The sequence below is a fragment of the Galeopterus variegatus genome, unplaced genomic scaffold (assembly GCF_000696425.1).
Source record: "Galeopterus variegatus unplaced genomic scaffold, G_variegatus-3.0.2 Scaffold613, whole genome shotgun sequence".
NCBI lineage: Eukaryota > Metazoa > Chordata > Mammalia > Dermoptera > Cynocephalidae > Galeopterus > Galeopterus variegatus.
Window position 1 is genome coordinate 19,240 of NW_007726724.1, and position 20,317 is coordinate 39,556.

The following is a 20,317-nucleotide window of genomic DNA, read 5'->3' on the forward strand; positions in this document are numbered from 1 at the left end:
CTAAGCAATGGGGTTTGGGGAGCTTCTGAGTTGGTGAATACACCCACGTGCTGGGAGGGTGGTACACCCCAACTCCACAGGGACACAGCCTGCACTTAGGACCCTTCCAGAAATTGCCCTATGTATCTCTTCATTTGGCTGCTCATCTGTGTCCTTTATAATAAATGTTAATAGTAAGTATAGCATTTTCCTGAGTTCTGTGAATCATTTGAGGAAATTATTGAACCTGAAGCGGGGAAGGAGGGGGATGGGAGAACCTCTGACTAACCTGGGGACCTGATCCTTGCAACTGGCGTCTGAAATGAAGGCAGCCTTTTGGGACTGAGCCCTTAAATCTGTGGAGTTTGATGCTAATTCCAGGTAGTTAGTATCAGAGTTGTAGGACACCTAGTTGATGTCAGAGTTGAAGAAGTGGTGTTGAAAAGACACAATGTACTTTGGTGTCAGAAGGGAAAAAACCCTCAGGCCCCTACCAAACTTCACATGGTTACTTCTTTTTTTTTTTTTTTTTCCTTTTTGTCTTTTTTACTGACCGGCAACGGGATCGCAACCCTTGGTGTTGTGCCCGCACCGCGCTCAGCCAGTGAGTGGGAACCGGTCTCCACATGGGATCTGAACCCTCAGCAGGAGCGCTGCCACTCTCCCAAGCGGCGCACTCTCCAGTGCGCCACCGGGCCGGCCCCACATGGTTACTTCTAATTACATTTTTAATAAAACTTCAAGTTGCAATGATATTGGTTTGTTTCTATAGCATGACTTGCATTCCCGTGTTCATGCTATACTCCCCATCCTACCACATACACAACTAATTTCTTCAAGGGAAAACTTAAAACCTACTTGTGATGAGAAGCCATCCCTGATCCTCATTAAAATTTATCTTTCTCTCATACTTTATGTATTTTTAATAATAACACTTTCACATTCTGCTTTGTGTTACAGTGGGCAAGAAATGCACACACACACACAAATTTATGGTACAAGGGACATTCTAAAAAATACCTGAGAAGTACTCCTCAAAACTGTCAAGGTCATCAAAAACAAGGAAATTCTGAGAAACTGTTACAGCCAAGAGGAGCCTAAGGAGATATGATGACTAAATGCAATGTGGTATCCTGGATGGGACCCTGGAAAAGGAAAAGGATATCTGATTAAAACTAAGGAAATCGGAATAAAGTATATAAAAAAAAAAAAAAAAACCCAAACCCATTATGGTATGTTATATGGATGGAACATATAAACAAGGAAAACAAGCTATTCTTGAAAAATCTAGAAATGTCTCACCACGATTAATTTGCACACAAATCATTAAAAGTATGGTCAGTAAAACCACTATTTGGCTATACTTTGTTAGCTCTTCAATTTATTTTATATATTTAAAAGAAAGAAAGCAGTTTGTCATTCAAAAACAGATTTTCAGTAATTTACTTTGGATTACCTTACCTTTTCTCCTAAATCAGTAAAACACATGTATGTGTGTGAGCAATTAATAGTGTTATGAAATAAAATCTCTGAAGACAGATTATCTTTTAAAAAGAGATATCTAACTTTTGCATATTCGTATGTAATATGCATATATAATTATGCCTTTACAAATATAAATCAACTGGATGGAAAATTTTTGTGTACACCATTACTTTTAGCTCTATTTTTTAAAGAAAGGCAAGATTTACACAAACATTTTTTAAAATCATATTTCACAGACTCTAAAAGATCATTATTTTATATATCATTAAGAAAAATAAAAATGCTGTCAATTATAATCGTAAGATGCTATTGGTTGTAAGAAGTGTTCCAATTTCACAGGTATTAAAATGTGAACACATGCTTATCTTTAGAATGAATGAAAGCAGTTTTTTTCTCATGGTAGAAGTGTTTTTATTATATACTGTGCAAATTTAACTGATGAGTCTAATTTACAGTACTGAATATTTGTAGAGGGTGGAAAAACCCATGCATTCTCAATTTTTTATAGAAAAGTAATTTAAGTATTTTATATGTTCTAGGTAAAATATCTCACTAATACACTGAGGGGACACTAAGGCATTCAAATATTAAGGTAAATTAGCAAATGGCCCAAAAAGCTGATTAACAGAACATGGAAATGCTATCCCTACATATTATCCCACAATTAATAATAACTTTTAAAAAAATAACTACACTGTTGTTATTATTATATTGAAATAGCTTAAAATATGTTAGTTTGTGTTAGATCACATAGATTACCAAAACTCCTATTGAATTCAACATCCAATTTATTTTTTTAAGGCCAAAAAGGAAATTTAAAAAAAAATTCTGGGTTCTGTCATCTTAAATTAACACACCAAGTGAGGTTATGTGCATAACCTCAAACAAACATTTCTTATTAAGAAAAAAAAATCTTTAAAGCTTTATTCTGTTATATGACTTGCAAAAAAAATTAATTGCTTCAATAGATGAGGAAAAACAGCCTTTCTGAGTTTACTTTCTTTTTTTTTTTTAAGTTCAATGGTAATTGTGTTTTCTTTGTAAATAAATTCCAGAAGATCAACATATTCTGAAATGTAGGAAAGAATTAGGCATCATTTTTGTTGGTCTTAGAAGAAACTAGACGTTACACATTCAGCTAAGATTCTCCCAGAGAACAAAGGCACTTTTTTCTGAAATGTAGGAAAGAATTAGGCATCATTTTTGTTGGTCTTAGAAGAAACTAGACGTTAAACATTCAGCTAAGATTCTCCCAGAGAACAAAGGCACTTTAAGTAAAAGTTACTTCACAGGTTAAGGCCGTTTCAAGGTCAATTTCTTCTTGTAACTTAAAAAAGAAAAAATCAGATGTTCCAGTCTCACTGATTTCTTTAATATCTGTATTATAACTCTGAAATACATTCCCCTGTGATTTAATTAGTAATAGTGGTAATAGCTGATAATCTCTTAAAGAATCACTATGAAAATAAAAGTCCCCAAAGATCTATGTTCAGAGATCTACGGTTATTGATAAATCACACCTAAACTACCATAAAGGAGCTTCACTAAATATGTTCATATCCATCTTTAGGTTGACCACAAATGTAGAAGACAGTATGCCTTATAGATTTCCTTATGCACCTATGACACCTTTTGTTTCTAGCTTCCTAATTATGCCAATCAAGTATGTTCTTGACATGGGCATGCGGGCTGGCCTGGATGAGGAATAAAGAGAAGCCAGGAGCAGGGGACAGGGTCCCAGCACCCCTCAAGTGGATTTCCATGCAGAAAGGATATTGGTGGCCTTGGTGGAGACATTGCTGGATCCACCCGGCAACACAGACCTGATTTTCTTTTGGTCAGAAGGGAATTAAAAAGATGCCCCTCATGAGGATTGTGCCTGTCAGTTGCATGGAGCTTCATGCAAGGATTTCCTGAGCCTGATGGATTTACAATGACATATGTCTCCCTGGGGAATAATGCTGGTGGAAGCATTCTTTGGGATTATGCACACCCAGCACATTTCTGGATGCTAAAGTGGTTTTAAGGAAGGCCCTGGCTGAGTGCCTCATGGATTCCTGCAGCCTGGATGCCCCTGGGGGATAGACAATCACAGCTTCTTGCCAGGGCTGAGAGCTCATCTCAATGGGGATGTTTGATTGGGTCTCTGCCAGCTCCCTCTGAGGTCTCCCTTTGAAACAGATACTTCACAGGATTGGTGTTGAGTATCACAAAATAGATGTTGATTTGCAAAATACTCAGCATTGTGCCTGGCACATAGCATTCAGCACACGAACTGGGTGCATTCCTTATCCTCTGGGAGAGACAGACTTTCAATAAGGATTCTTGGCTGTGTTGAGGAGGCAGATACCATGCAGGACCCCCAAGATAAAGTGGGATTGGGGATTGCAGGCCAGTCCACAGAGGCTCATTGGAAGGAGCACATATCCTCGACCAGTAGGCCACACTGCCTCAAACTTCTACTTCCTTCTTGGCCCCCTGGTTACTGTGTGACCATGGGCAGATCACCTCCCTTCTCTAGCCTTTAGTATCCTCATTTGTAGGGATACTGTCTGATACCTCTCCTAAGATGGGACACCTGAGAGTGAAAAGGGAACTAGAGCACTTACTCTGGAATGACAGGTGTAAACTCGGTCGTTGCTGGACAAACCAGGCCCAGTGGCACTTGGACTATCAGTTTGATGGTGGGCAAGGCTGCTGTAGCTTCATGTCTGGGTCCAAATCTGCTCTCCATTTCCCCTTTGTATTTGCATGGGCAGTGTGCATTTCTGCTTACAGTACACAAGCTATCTTTCACAAGTCTGCCTTTGGCTGCTTGGTAAAACCCATTTCACTTTGAGCCCTGTTATCCCAGGCTGTGGCAGGCCCCACCTGTTTTGCTTTGACTTGATAGCACACACTGTAGTCCTAGGGGGCTGGGAGACTCAGCACTGGCCTCTCCCTTATGCACACATCAGCCAGCATTCCTAGAGATGGTCAGTGCCCTGGACCTCAACAGGGATCTTTGGGTCTCCCGGAGGTCTGTCTGCACAGTCACTGTAAGAGAATTCTCCAGGCCGTCTTGAGACCAGAGGTTCTCAACAAACAGCTGTGGGGTTGTTTAATAGCTGTTTATGAATGCCTGGAGCATGCCTGTTTAACCTTCCATCTTTTTACATATGAAGAAACTGAAGTTCAGAGAGGTCCATAAAGCTGCCAAGTATATCTAGGGACACAGCAGAGATGCTGGTGTTTGCACTCCAACCTGTTAGCCTCTACAACCCTATTAATGCTTCACTACTGTTTCTCAAAGTGTGCAGATGAGGTATGCAAGATGACTTTAGTTACAGAAGGCAAGTTTTTAAAAAAAATAATTATTTTATATTTATTTTAACTTCAATTAGAAAGACCAAAATTGGCACACAAGACCTGTGATTTTGCAGACATTATTGCTTAGGATGTAAAATACCTATTTAAGAAAGGGTTAACTTTTGAAAATATAAAGGTAATAAGTAGACATAGGCCTCCTGAAGAGGGCTAAATTTGGAGTGCAGATCCTCACTTTGATTTCTAGTACTTTGGTTGTGTGGGTCTGGTCCGAGCACTGAAGGCAAAGCCTGGGACCCGAGTAGCTCTGTGTCCTGCTTCATGTCATTGGTCCATCATGATCCTTCGTAAATCTGGAAAATTCATGATGAAGTCACTGTACAGTTTAGTCTAAAGTACATTGAAAGCAAAAATAATCCCAGATCAATACCTATTATAATCCTGTAATTCAGCTCAAATTGAACATGTCTACTGACTTGAGCCCTGCCAACTCTGTTATACTACATTTATTGAGCATTCAAAGTTTTCTAGTCAACCACTGTATTACTCTGAAATTAGATTATAAAATAGTAAATATTCCCACTATGCAATTTAAAAAATATATGCTCTTGTTGCCAAACATTTCCCTCATTTGGTCTGAGTTCTACTAGTCTCTCAAGTCCTCTAAAAAATGTGCACTTTTATAGATAGTAACCAATAGTCAGAATTTGTGGATACCTTCTTTAAGCTGCACAAAGCCAAATGAGAACACGTCTATGCTTTTCAAATCAGGGTACATACAAAGGGCATGTGATTAACCAAGATAACCATGATGTGTCTTCCTGGAGGATCTAATATATTATGATACCTGAAAGGGGGAAAATATTTTTGTATTAAAATGAATTATGGAATTGGAATGAACTATTTCATTAGTGTTTATGATAAAACACAAGATTAAACGATTTCAATGTCATGATTGAAGGGAGTTTGAGAAAATGCCAAGCAGTATTCAAATGTAAGTTATTACCATTACCAAGTTTCAGAATCCCTTGGTCTCCAGGAAGCCAAATAGCCTCAGGACTTATCTGTGTAGAGTCCCACTTCCTCAGGCCTATTAGGCGGGTGAAATTAATTGTGTAGACTAAGGAAGGTGTGTTAATAATGATTTATGAATTCTCTAAAAGATAGGCTTTCTTTAAGGTCTTCTGAAAAAGGCATTCTAGAACTCAAAGTCTCAGCTCAAAAAGCAGAATTCTGAGTGTCTAATGATAGCCTCATGAAGAAAAAATTGGCAGATAAGAGCTCTGAAAGCCCTTCAAATCAAATGACAAACTCCCTTTATGGTATACAGCTAGGCCCAATTACTATAACCAGGGCCTCCTGTGACATTTCCTTTGCTCATTTATTTTCTACTGAGCCTATATTACTTCAGTTTGATAAAATATTCCCAGTGTCTTGCTTACTGCTATCTTCCCTACTTTAAAAGTATTTTATAACTTCAGTGAATTATGCCGATATTAGTAATACAGATTTTCTTCTATGAACAAAACGAACCTCTATTTATTTTATTAGCAATGTGCTAACAGGCCTGAAGCAAAGAAATTACAATTCCATTCTCATTTCCAATTATAATTCAACCTAAGGTGTCTTAAACATCCTGCATACCTCACTATGCCTACCAGCAGATGGTCAGTAAATGATTTTTAAATTGGATTATCCCATGTTTTCATTGAAATAAATTATTGTATTTCAGCTGAAACTAATTACTTGTATTTCTTTATATCTTACTTCCCTTGGAAAGGTTTTCCTAATGCAGCCACATAACTTTAAGTCACACACTGGCTCTGTTTAGCATACATCTGAAACACAGTTTCTGCAATGCACTAACAGTAGCTAACACTCAAGAGTTATTCTGAGCCAGGCTCTGTTCTAAACCCATAGTACTGAAAATTCATATATTAACTCATTTACTCCTCACAAAAACTATCTGAAGCAGGTTATTATTCCTACTTTACAGGTGGGGCGGTAAAGTAATTTGCCCATGATCACATGTCAGTCAGTGCCTCTCTCATGTTATGCTTATCGTTAGTCCACTGCTCATGTGCTGGTTCCATAGATTGTATATATATTTTATGGAGGTGGAAAAGGGGTGATCCCTCTCCTCCCCATCATAAAGGGTCAGAGCCAACACCCCTATGACAAAAGGCAGGTTATTCTCAATATTAGTTTTAAAAGAAAAATATGCTATATGAAAGCAAATTACATGCTTGTAAGCTTTAAAGTGTTACATAAATGTCGAACAGCCTATTAAGGAGAAAAACTAGTGATATATCTGAAAAGAATCAAAATGACAGATAAAATTTAACCCTTACCTCTTCTAATTGCAATGGTTTGGGAACTGAAACCTATCTTCCTGGAACAGGGATGGCATTCTTTCTACAACTATGAAGGAACTCTCCCTATTATCAGATGGAATAAATGAACACTTTCCCTGGGTACATTTTAATTTTATTTCCTTTTCCTTCACTATACTCAAAGATGGCCAATCTGAATTGCTGATTGTTGAAATATTGTTAGTACAGAAATTCCATATTTAAGTCTTTTATTTTCCTTCAGTTCTCTGCAATCATAGTGCACAACCTTTCACTTCAAGCACAATCTTTGTTGAGCTTTTCTAAGATTTTCAGCAGCGGAAAAGTGGAAATGAAAACCTACCCCTAACATATTTCAATGTGGAAACTGAAGTTCACAGAAAGTCATAAAACTTCAATTTAAGTAAGATTTATTGAGTGCCTATATTGTGCATGGTCATTTATTAGACACACTGTAATTGAGGCACAAAACAGACACAAGATCCCTGGCCTCAGGTACCTTGTGATCTAATTAGTATAATACAGATTAGAAAGAATAGACAGACAAGTTACATGTCAATGCTCAATTACTAGAGTCAACATTAACAGATGCAATTTAAGTAATCCAAAATGGCATCTAATCCTAAAATCATTTATAAAACGTATTTGGCTTTGGAATCCACAGCACTTCAAACAAGGTAAGTTCCACTGCAGATAAAGTCACAAAGATGCAAATACACTGAAACTCTTAAGAGCACTATTAATAACTTTTATTATTTTGGATCTTATGTTTTCTTCTTATTATGGTCCGAAGCCTCCGTAATACCAATTTGTCAGATAGAAGCATGTCATCTTGTTGTTCTAGATAACCCAGTAAATTTTCAGTCCATTCAAGTGCAGCTTTATGGCTAATATGCTTCTCTGGATTTAGTTCTGTTTTTCTAGTCTTACCGGGAGTCTTACGCTCAGTAGCTCTGCCCTGGTCCTCAGCACCTTCACTGTCAGTTAGCACCTGACAGCTTGAGTCATTGCTTCGAGAGTCAAACCACTGATCGATATTCTCAATGTCAGCGTGTTCACAGTCTTCTGTATTCTGTAAGAGCGTTGCTAAGTTAGCTGCTAAAATGGCTCCTTCCTCAATGTTCATTCCTGAATTCCCTTCATGGCTTGGGAAAAGTTTTTTCCATGCTTTGGTTATGGTACTTGATTTTACCATGTTCCAAGCTCTTGATACTTCATAAATTGCATCCAACACTGTCAAGTTCTTCCAAAACATTTTTGGGTCAATTCCTTCATCCATATATTTCTGGAGAAGTCCCACTCGGTAGTATCTTTTTACAGTGGCTAGAACTCCCTGACTCATTGGTTGAATTAGACTGGTGACATTCGGTGGCAAATATTTCACAATTATCCTACCATCATCTGAACTCAACACTTCTTCATTTGGATGTGGTGGGGGGAAATCTAAAAGAAGCACTGCTTTTTCTAGAAGTCCCTTGGATTTCAAATGCTTCTGTACCTGTGGCACAAAGTATCTGTCAAACCACTGTCTGAAAACAGACTGTTCTATCCATGCGCCTTTTTGACTGAAATAAGTGACAGGAAGGTTTGAAAGGTCAGTGCCTTTGAATGCACGGGGTTTTTTTGCTTTTCCCACAACACAAAGATTAAGTTTGTGTAAACCGGTGGCATTTGCACAACACATAATAATGATTCTCTCTCTGCTTGACCTATACCCAGAAGTACTTTGCTCAGTTTCAAGAAGTAACGTCCTCGATGGCAGACATTTCCAGAACAATCCAGTTTGATCAGCACCATAAATTTGCTCTGGTTGTAGATTTTCTCTCTCAACAAATTCCTGAAAGTTACCACAAAATTCACTGGCAGCAGTTTCATCTCCTTTTAATTTTGTTCCTTTACCAGCAGCCTTAGGAATACCATGGCGCTGCTTAAATCGAGTTAGCCACCCAGATGATGCATTAAAATCACCTTCCATCCCCAAAGCATCAAAAAAGAACTTGGCTTGTTTTGCACAAATCGTTCCAGACACTGGAATCCCATCTGTTTTCTGCTGGTTAAACCACTCTATCATAACTCTATCAAGTTCCTCATACGTTGATGACTTCATAGATTTACGTTTGGATACCCCACTTGTAGGATCTGAATTGTTTGCATAGCTTATAATCCTTTCTTTGTTCTTTTTGATATCACGAACTGTGGATTCACCAATTCCATATACCACAGAAAGCTTTTTGAAAGAGATGCCTTCCTCAAGTTTCTTAATAATGTCAAGCTTGTCCTTAATTGTTAATACCACACGCTTACGTTTCCCCAACATTTTAAGTGTTTATTATTTTAGGCAATCACTAAAAGAAGATAATTAACTTATATTTGAATAAAATGTTATTTTACTCAAGTATAACTTGACATTTTAAGTTATATATAATTTGAAATTATAATGAGGTCCGAAGATCCCTCCTCTGCCCCCTAGGACCTAGGTAAATAGCATTATAGCCAATTTCCAGATAAGCTCTACATAACTCTCTTCACTGCTGTTTTAAAACTTGCAAGGTTCCTACAATAAGGACGAGCTCCGATTAACCCTATCTTCTATCTTTCTTCCTCTTCACTTAGTTTAAGGTCTTTTAATGAACTGCAATCTTACTGGAGGTTAGACGTTGAACCAATATGTACTAGCAAAGTCTCTAACACAGTCCTACTGCATACTTAACTCTTGCTATCATTGTGGGTAAAGTTCTGTGCTTAGCATTTTGGGAAAGGCGCTAGCGAATAAAGTTTAAGTCAAGAGAGGACTTGCAAATTTGACATACAAGAAAATATAATGGGACTCACCCCCTGACTATGTTGTCTTGGTCAGGCCGTAACTGTATGGAATGCTGTCTGTTCTAGGCAAGGACTGCTTATAAGTCACGCAGGTGAGTGCTTATGGAAATCACAGGCAAGCAAGGTAAGGCGAGCTGGACAGAAGTGAGCGGCGCAAATGCCAGATGAGAGTGGACAAGCAGAAAACTGTACTTTGACGCGACACAAACTTATACCAAATGGGTTTGGCAACTGGAAAGGAGAAAGGTGGACAAGAGGTGATATCACATGATTAAAGAAAACATCAAAAAACTTCATTGGTGGAAATCAGGACCCAAGGTAGAGGCTATGGGGTGGGAAGGCTCGGTGAAGAGGATGTTACAATAATCCTGGTGAGAGATGATCCTCGATGAGCCAACAGTAGTTCCTGTGGGGGCTGTACAGGCACTCGGAGCTTCCGAAACCTAAAGGAAAACACCAAAAATATATATTTTTTTCAACATCAGGGTCTGTAGCATTACCCACATATATCCTGCAACTATGTTGAGAAAATTAACGCCTCTATGAAAGTGACTGCTAAATACGACATATAATGCTTTCAGGCGTTATCTGGGGTGACAGAGAGCGGGACCGGAACAGAGCTTCCCCTACCTCCTGAGGTTAAGAGGTCAGAGAGCAGCCGTGCTAGCGAGGGCCTCGCCCCGCTGAGCGAGCTCTGGAGCGCCGGACGTCTTCTCCCCCGCGGAGGGAGCCCGGGTTTGCCGAACCTCCTGAGGTTAAGAGGTCAGAGAGCAGCCGTGCTAGCGAGGGCCTCGCCCCGCTGGGCGAGCTCTGGAGCGCCGGACGTCTTCTCCCCCGCGGAGGGAGCCCGGGTTTGCCGAGGAAGCCGACGACCGGGGTCACCGCCGCAGCCAGCCAGCGAGCGAGCGGCCCCGGGGCGCTGGGGACGTCTGTCCGCCAGCCGAGGGCATCACTCTCAGCCCGCCTGCACGGCGGCCACTCCGCACTAAGAGCAAATGGAGTCTCCCGAAGGAGGCTGACCCCGGCGGCGCGGCTGCAGCGAGGAGCGAGCGTCGCCGCCGGAGCCGGAAGGCCTAAACTCATAATAAGAAATTTAAATAATTCACATGAAGTTAAAAATCCCTTTGATTGCCACCACTCATTCTAGCTCTTAACATGGAGGTAACCACTGGTATAAATTTGGGGTAAATCTTTCTAAATTATATTCTATAAATATAAGTACACATATTTTATTTATCTTCTTCTTACCTAGAAATATGAGGTTGTATGTGCAGATTGGTAGATAAATGGAATCGAACTGTCTGTACCTGAGCTGTTTCCTGAGTGTGACTGGCTGGCTCATTTGGCCCTCCTGCTGGAAGGAGTGTCTTAGTTGGCTCTAGCTGCTGTAACAAAACTCCACAGACTGGGGCTTTGAGAACAGTAATTTCTCGTGGTTCCAGAAACAGGAGGTCTAAGGTCAAGGGGCTAGCATGGTCACTTCCAGTGAGGACCCTCTTCCTACCTTGCGGATGGCTGCCTTATACTGTGTGTTCACATGGCCAGGAGAGACTCAAAGCAAGCTCCCTGGGTATCTCTTCTTATAAAGGAATTAATACCATCGTGAGAATCTCACCTCATGACCCCACCTAACCCAGAAGCCCCATCTCCAGATACCCCTGGGTGTTAAGGCTTCAGCATAGGAATTTTGGGAAGACACAGTTCAGTTCATGGCAGAGTGCTCTGGACAGTAGGATGTGAGTGGCTTGTCCCTGTGCCTGGTGCTGGCCAGGGCACTGCTCGTGGGTCTTATGTTACCTAGAAGCTTTTGAATGAATGAGTGACCCTCTCTGTGGCCCAGAGTCAGCATACCCTCTTGGGTTTGCCCCTTCCTCACCCCTGTGCAGTCATCTGCACACTCCACAGCATCTCCTGTGCTGACCTTTAGTCTGAGAAGTGACAGCACGAGAGCATTCGAGATGTGGAGGGTATCCTTGCCTCTGTGTCTTTGTGGTTAGTCCTCAGACCCCTGTGACTTGGGGAGTGTGTGTGGAAAAGACATGTGTACATGAGTGTATTATGTACCTATGCATGCATGTGTTGGCCTCTCACTCTGCTTCCCAGGTCAGAGTATTGGCCTTGGAAATGGCTTTGTGTAGTCCCTCGAGTGCCATCTACTGTGCCCTTTTAATGGCATTGTGTGTGTGCCATAATTTATGAGTGGTCTGAAGATATTGGACATATGGCATGAGAGTTAAGAGTAGCCTCTGAACCAGGAGGCCTAAGTTTGCATTCTGACTCTTCAAGTTATTGACTGTGCAACTTGGGCATGCTGCCTGTCTCCTCTGTACCTCAGCTTCCCCATCTATATAAAATGGGAGTAACAATATCTCTTACCTCACAGGGCTGTTGAAAGGATTAAAGGGTCTAATGTATATAGTGTGCTTTCAGTGGCATCTGTCCCATCATGTGCAGTGTTTTGCAGTTATTATGATTTTTGTCTATCATAAATACTTCCACGAACAATGTAATTTGCACCCCCTAGAGTTGTATATTGGAACATCCCTGTTTATAGCAGTTTTGCCATCGTGTTTTTATGTATTTGTATTTTTTGGTATTGTATTACTTATTGTTTTGAAGGAGATGTTCTAGTATCTATCAAATTGGCACAAAGTCTAGTAATCTTAAATAGTAGCCAAAGCCATGAAACGATTTCAAGTGTTCAGAGTTTTTATAGGTAAATCTCTCTGCCATGTCTTCTGGGATTCTTCTTTAGATTTGGACCAAGTTCTGGAACCTGATATTTGCCCATCACATTGATAGAGAGCCTTAGAGAATGTTCTTTGTCAGATGTATGGTAGATGGTTTTCTTGATGGCATAAAGAATTATTTTTAGTAACTTGCCATGCAGGTTATATGATCATTTTACCGCTTAGGTTTTTCCCCTCTCTTTTTTGCAAATGATCAGTTGTTCTAAAAGTAGTTGTGTAAGCAAACGGAAAAGACATTCTTGGGGGGGAGGGGAGAGAGGGAGGAGGGAGGGAGGTGTCGGTGATGGGCCATAATAATCATATACAGTGTATATTGACAAAATAAAAATTTTAAAAATAAAAAAATAAAAAAATAAAAAAAAAAAAAAAAAAAAAATAAAGATTTTCCAAAAAAAAAAAAAAAAAAAAAAAAAAAAAAGAAAAATTTCCAAAAAAAAAAAAAAAAAAAAAAAAAAAAAAACTTTCAAAAAAAAAAAAAAAAAAAAAAAAAATAAAAGTAGTTGTGTGTAAGAATCGCCAAAGAACTTGTTTGCAGATCCTGAGTCCCACCTTGAGGGATTTTGATTCAGTGGATTGGGGTGGGGGTGGGGCAGACTGGAGTTACCCAGATGATTCAAATGGTCCACGGTCACTAGACCCCCCCACCCCCCCGTATGATGCCACACACCATGAAACCACATGCATCCCACTGCCCTGACCAGAACTTGAGTATGCCCTTGTATGTTCCCCTGTGTTTTTTGGTGTCTGTGGCAACTACCTGGCCAATTCTCTTGGCCTAGCATCAGATTTAATGGGCGTATAGGATCCCATCTTATGGCTGTGAGGACTTATTCATTTATTTTCTATTGTTAAGCTTTTTTTTTTTTTTTAAATGTTGTAAACAATGCTGTGGAGAATGTAAAATGATGCAGCCACTATAGTATGGCAGTTCCTAAAAGATATAGCAATTCCACTTCTGGGTGTATACCCAAAATAATTGAAAACAGGGTCTCAAAGAGATATTCCTATATCTGTGTTTGTAGTCCTGTTATTCACAGTAGTCAAAGGTGTAAACAACTTAACTGTGCACCCGTGGGTGAATGGATGAATTGAAAGTAGCCTCTCTGTGCAGTGAAGCATTATTCCGTCTTCAGGAGGAAGGTCTGTTGTGTTACAGTGTGGGTGAGCCTTGAGGACATTATGCTAAGTGAGATACACTAGTTATAAAAGGACAAATACTGTGTGAGTCCACTTGTGTGTGGGACCTAGAGTAGTCAAATTCACAGATACAGAAAGTAGGGTGGTGGTTGCCAGGGGTTGGGGAGTGACTTGGGGCTTGACTAGAGAAATCTTAAAGGAAATGATACTTTTTCTGTAGTTTGAGAAGGAGCTGGCCATGGGAAAATCTAAGGAGGAACTTTCCAAGCAAAGGATTAACTAATGCAAAGTTTTGGGGATCAAATGGGGTTGATGTGTTCAAGTGACAGAGAAAAGGCCAGCATGTGGCTTGCATGAAGGAGGGGTCCTAGACGCCCAGAGTCTAGGATTCGCACTATGTCAATTTTAGGTTTGGTTTTTTTTTTCCTTTTTGTCTTTTTTTGTGACCGGTAACGGGATCGCAACCCTCAGTGTCGCGTCTGCACCGCGCTCAACCAGTGAGCGGACCAGTCTCTATATGGGATCCGAACCCTCGGCGGGAGTGCCGCACTCTACTGAGTGCGCCACCAAGCCGGCCCTTAGGTTTGGTTTTAAGCAGGATGTGACAAGACGTAGCTTCTGTTAGGGGTCCTGGTTAAAATATGACTGTTAAGTGGCAATCTCGGACTTCAGCAGAGGCCTTGGGGAGGGGGTTCACATGATCAACCTGGGGCTAGACAACCCCTCTTGGATTCAGCTGCCTAATGACCAGTGGCCGCTCACTCTCTGTGCAGGACTGTCCTTCCATGGAGTGCCTGCCTTATTGGTATAGCTGGAGTCACAGCCTCCTCGACTAGTGTAGGGGTCACTGTCCCTCATTCATTGATGCAGTGGTCATTCCCTAAATGGAGCTCACACAACATAGACCCCAGTTCCTGCTCTCTGTGTGGCCCTGTGTTTGGTGTGGTGATAGGTGATGAGAAAAACAGGGATGGATCCTCAGGCCTCAAGGTCACATGCTACTTGCATTCCAAGCCAGAGAGAGAGCCTTGAGCTGCATGCTCTGTGTTGTGTGTCTGGGAATGTTCACATGGCCACTGGGCATTACTTTTCAACTCTCAAAGAAATTCTTGATGCATGTTCTGCTGAGTTAGAAGATACAGTTCAAAGTGAGGCTCCGTGCTGCTCACTAGTGGAGTGGACTTTGCACCTGCCATTTAACATCTTTATATCTGTTTCTTTTTTTTTTTTTTTTTTTCCTTTTTCGTGTCCGGCAACGGATCGCAACCCTCAGTGTTGCGCCCGTACCGGACCGGGACCGGCAACGGGATCGCAACCCTCGGTGTTGCTCCCACACCTCGCTCAGCCAGTGAGCGGGAACCGGTCTGTACGTGGGATCCGAACCCTCGGCGGGAGTGCCACCGTGCTTCCCAAGCAGCGCACTGTAGCAGTGCGCCACCGGGCCGGCCCTATATCTGTTTCTTCATTTAAGAAATGGAGACAATAAAAAACAGGGCTGTTCTGAGTGTAAACTGAGACAGTTAATCTGGAGTCGTTTTGAAAATTATAAAGCATTATATGTATGGGGATCCATTATTATAACTCTTGTTGTTATATGTGGGTATATTGAAGGAGAAGTGAGGAAAGGAAAATACAACTTACTGGGCTCCTCATTTATGCCAGGCTCTTGGTAGGTGTTTTTAAACATTATTTCATTTCCTCTGCATAATGACATTATTGGTTACATATTATCCCTATTTTTACAGGTGAAATAAAATCAAGCCTTGTAAAAGTAATTTGCCCAGTGTTGCAGAGCTGGTGGGCGGGCTACGGTTGAATCCAGATTGTGATGAGTGCACGCTGCCCTGAAAAAGGGGCCACAGGAATGAACTCATCCTGGGTCTCTCAGTCAGCAGCTACTGACATTGTTTGGGCCTTCTATTTTGTATTCAGAATTAGGTCCACATCCAGGCAACAGCTGGAACTGAGTGTGTCTTCTTTATCCCTCAGGACTCCGGAAGATCTTTCCAGGTTCGTTGTTGAGCTGCAGCAGAGAGAGCTTGCCCTGAAGGACAAGAACAGTGCCATCAACAGCAGGTAGGCCCTGGAGAGTTGGGGGCCGGTAAGAGAGTGTGCCTACCTGGCTCGCTCAGAAGTAGATGTGCTTCACCGTCTGGTCTGCCTTAGTCTGAGATGGTGAGGCAGCAGGGGTTTGAGAGTGGAAGCTGTGGTGCTGAGACTCAGCTGAGGTACCATCTTGCAGTAATTCTGACAACCTGCTGAATGCCATTGGGTCCCTGGTGCGTTGGCTTCCTGATGCGTGGGGCCTCTTCTGGATCAGGAGCATTCTCATCTTTCTGGTCATGTGTGGGTTCTGTGTGATCTTGTCATGGTTTAGAAACTTGGTCCCTGGTGGGTAGACTCATGCCCTCAAGGAAGGACTACAGAGAGTATCCCAACAGTCCAGATGCCGTAGACAGCAAACAGCAAAAATCTCACTTAGCAGGGAGCAAATCTGTTCCATAGCCAGCAGAGGTAGGCAACTGCATGGCTTGATCTAGGTTTTCTACCTCCTGACACAAAACGTGTGGTGTCTTTTCCATCACCTCTCCTGCTTTGACACCACTGGGGATGTCCTGTGATTCAATTCAGTTCTGACACTAACTGCTCAGAGTTAGCACAGCCCCACAGGTTAAGGGCTTGGTGCCACAAGACTGCCCCCACTTCAGATGCCAGTCACAAGTATTGGGTCCCCAGGTTGCCCACTTTTGTCGAGCTGCAAATTCAGGGGACCCCATAACCCCCTCCTCAGGTTCTGTAACTTGCTGGAATGACTCAGAGAACTCAGGAGAATTCTGTACTTACTATTAATGGTTTGTTATGAAAGATGCAGCTCAGGAAGAGTCAAATGGAAGAGAAGCATAGGGCAAGTCATGGAGAGGGACACTGGGTTTCCATGCCTTCTCCAGGTGCACCACCCTCCCAACACCTCCTTGTGTTCACTGACCTGGAAGCTCCCTGAATCTTGTTCAAGAGTTATTACAACTCAGTCTCCAGCACCCCCTGCCTGCTCCCTGGATGTGGGTGGGTGGGGCTGGAAGTTCCCACCCTGTAATTGCTGGTTTTTCTGTTGACCAGCCCCATCATGAGGCTATCTAGGGGGTCCACCCAAAGTTACCTCATTAGCCTAAACTCAGGTGTGATCAAGAGGTGCTCTTCGTGAATAATAAGAGACTCCTATCACTCAGGAAATTTCAAGGATTTTACGGAACCAGGGACAAAGACCAAATATCTACAGTCATTCCTCAGTATCCTCAGGGGATTGATTCCAGGACACTCTTCCCCTCCCCCAAGGACACCAACCTGAGGATGCTCAAGTCTCTGATATAAAGAGGTGTAGTATTTGCATATAACCTGTATACATCCTTCTGTATACTTTAAATTATCTCAAGATTACTTATAATACCTAGTAAAATGCAAATGCATTACACTGTATTTTTTATTTGTATTTTTTTTTATTGTTGTTATTTTTTATTTTTCCAAGTATCTTCGATCTGTGTTTGGTTGAATCTCTGGATGCAGATCCTGCGGATAATCGGCTGGGTGCTCAGGCTGGTTTCTCTCATGGCTGTGAGGGTGCTGCCCAGGTTTAGGTGTCACATGAGAGGCAGAAGGAGAGGCTTCTTTCTTGGATATCTTTTCTGGAAGAGACATTTTCCAGGACCCACACTGCCAGCATATTCCCCTCATGCCTCATTGGCCAAAACTGGGTTGCCTGCCTGCCCCAGACTGGGTACTGACAGAGAAGATGGAATTACTGTGATAAGCTTAAACTAGTCTGATTCATTGTTGCATCACCTGAGGCAGGTGGGCACCAGGAAAGACCATGTGGTTGTGACCACAATGGGCTCTGCACCCTGCATTGGGCTGACCCACAGATAGGTGGGGTGGGGTGGGGAGAACCAGCCTGTTTGCTGTAGATTATCAAGCTATAGCCTCATCCTCCTGTCGAGGTAGCATTTTAATAATTTATTAGTAGCCAGAGGAAGAATTTCTTATTTTGGGGGCTGATGTCACTTTGAAAATTGGCTTTTAGAAGCATCTGGTTATGTTGGACATAATCACGTCAATTTACCTTAAAACCCTCAAATGATAAAGATTGCCTTTGGCTTTCAAAGCCACTGTCAGATGAAACAGGCATTAAAAGTGATTTGAAATTAAAGCTTTAACATTTTGCCACGCAATCCTTTTCATTTTACTTTGAATATGAAACGGAATGAACTATTAAGGGAAAGGAAACTTGTCTGTATTTTTCTCCCACCCAGTGATGTGGTACTTTGTAAAATTATTTGCTTTGACCAGTAGCAAGGAACAAGACCAGTCTGAGTATCCAGAGAGCCACAGGGAAAAGTTCCTGTCTGCACGTTCCCCTAATGCCACCTTCACTGTGGTCATAAATGCAGATTGCACCACCGTATCTTCTTTGGAGGGCATTGGTTTGGGAATGGAGTCTCTGCCTCAGGGAGCAGCCAGCCCAGTGGGCAGGTGGCCTTCCTGACTCCTGGATTGTTGCCTGCTTCTCAGGCCTTTGGGTTCCCCCTGAGAGTCAGTGTAGTTGCGCTGGAGCAACAGTAAGCCTTGGGGCATCCTGTGGAAGCGTTCAGTGCTTCTCCCTCTTCTATGAAATGGCTACTGTAGTCCATAGTTAACAGGGTCTCAGGTAGCTGAGGTGAGGTCCCAGTACTGCCCTTACCTCACTTGGAAGGTGCCTGGGAGGTCAAAGGGAGAGGCTGCACTGAAATGCCAAGGTTCCTTTGTGCTCCTCTGTGCTGGCCTTTTATGCTGTGGCTTCACGTGGGACGTGGGATTTGTTGCTCTGTGTTGGTTTCTTCAGCCAACGTGCAAGTTCTAGATGAGGCTGGCAGATGTTACTGCTGCCCAGCTTGTGAGTCATGCTGGAAACAGTGCCATTGGGATGGGTGAGTGGTGAGACACAGGCAGCCTTCAGGCACTGAATTTGGGGACTCGGGTCTGTCTCATCAGCAGGGTCTGGGAAGCAAGCTGGGCCTCCTCCATGTGATGTGGGCACTTTTCTGACCCTCTCGTCATCTTTGCTGTAAAGTGCTTTAGGTAACTGGTAGGCTGCTTGAGGTCTAAACCCGTTTTAGTGTCGTGCCTAGGAACTGAGAAGTCCTTGGATGGTGGTGCTGCTGCTTGGTGGGGGGTGGACACTTCCCAACAAAGTCCACCTGGGACCCCTTGTGAAGCTGTGGGAGTCTCAGCACACTCAGGGAGATGAGGGAAGACTCCTCTCATCCATGTGCTGATCACAGACTTTGTGCTTAGGGCTGAGACTCCCAAGGGAACGGGGTGCCCTGCCCTTTCATTCACTCCCAGGAGACAGACCCCAGGATGGCGGTGGCACTGGCGGCACTGGCTGTGGCAGTTGGGATGTGGATTTTTGCCGCTTTGGCCCCAGCATGGTGTCCTGGGCTGGCTGCACTGGCCTTGTCCCCTCGATTGTTTCTCTCAGGTGGCGAGACTCCACTGCTGTTCGCTGTGTCGTTGTGTGGTGAGGGCCAGGGAACCTCGTAAGATGGAACAGCTGGTTGCATTGTCACAAATCTTTTAAAGGCAGTTGAACAGAAATTCAGATGAAATGAGAAGGAGGTGATGTGGGAAAAGGGTCAGAACAAGATGTCAGGCCAGTCCCGGCAGGCTGTGGTATAGATCCAGGGAGGGCATCGCAAGGTGGGGCTCATTAAAAAAAAAAAGTTACAAAGGGTCAGTTTTGTTTTTTCTCTTTAAAAGTAATGCCTCGTCACATCACAGAAGAACAGATCTGTTCCCACCTGAGATCACCGTGTCACAGGGCCGCTTCTAGATGTTTTCCCAGGTCTGTGTGGACCAGTGGGCTTATGCTCCTGTGCACACACAGGTTGTTGTCTGCTGCTTGTTCTGAGCGTTTGATGTGTCCATCTTTCTCTGCTAGTAAATGTTTGTTATATCATTTTAGTGGCTTTTTAATATGGTATTGCGTGGCTGCCCTATACTTTAAAAGCCCAAAGCTGGATTTTTTTTTCTCTTCTTCAATATTTGTTGTATACAATGCTGTAGTAGACTTTCTGTAACATAATCTTTGAACATGTTTCCTTAGGGTGAATTCCTGAAATGGGCTGGCTGGGTCAGTAGCGTGCATATTTTCAGGAATATGGCCTGTAAAAAACAAATAGTGCATATTAACCTATTTATTGTACCACTGTGAGAAGTATAAAGACAGTGCAAGTCTTGAGACAGACTCACCTGGGTGTTGTATAATTTTCCTCCTTTGCTGATTCCATGTGTAGAACACAGCACTGCTTCCTGCAGTTGCTTTCTCAGTGACTTGGTTTCTGTCACTAGAATGTGTCCAGCACTCGTGAAGCTGTAAGCCAGAGTATGTCAGCCAGTTCTATGGGTCTCTCTCCTTCTCTGAATTTTTACTGTTGGTACCTTAGTTTAAGTTTT

General features: G+C 42.4%; 2 protein-coding genes across 3 annotated transcripts in view; one reads left to right on the forward strand and one right to left on the reverse strand.

The window, feature by feature from the left end:
- Positions 1-7,457: 7,457 nt before the first annotated feature.
- On the reverse strand, positions 7,458-10,994 carry TIGD2 (tigger transposable element derived 2). Of its 2 annotated transcripts, none has more exons than XM_008570552.1 (2): positions 10,691-10,994; positions 7,458-10,387 (listed from the first exon to the last, which is right to left on the reverse strand). In XM_008570552.1, exon 2 carries the CDS (start codon positions 9,436-9,438, stop codon positions 7,861-7,863), a length of 1,578 nt encoding a protein of 525 aa, XP_008568774.1. In that variant the 5' UTR covers positions 9,439-10,387; positions 10,691-10,994; the 3' UTR covers positions 7,458-7,860. The 2 variants fall into 2 exon arrangements, with proteins under 2 accessions (XP_008568774.1, XP_008568775.1); XM_008570553.1 differs by lacking the exon at positions 10,691-10,994 and adding an exon at positions 10,575-10,664.
- Positions 10,995-15,695: 4,701 nt separating this feature from the next.
- LOC103588751 (mitotic spindle assembly checkpoint protein MAD1-like) overlaps positions 15,696-20,317 on the forward strand; it is a 402,917-nt gene continuing 398,295 nt past the window's right edge. Inside the window, exon 1 of the mRNA XM_008570554.1 lies at positions 15,696-15,907. Coding sequence (XP_008568776.1) covers positions 15,696-15,907 — 212 coding nt within the window. The remainder of the gene's footprint in view (positions 15,908-20,317) is intronic.

Bases quoted from the DNA above. Each gene is read 5' to 3' on its own strand.
- TIGD2 (XM_008570552.1), bottom strand. From the start codon at position 9,438: ATGTTGGGGAAACGTAAGCGTGTGGTATTAACAATTAAGGACAAGCTT.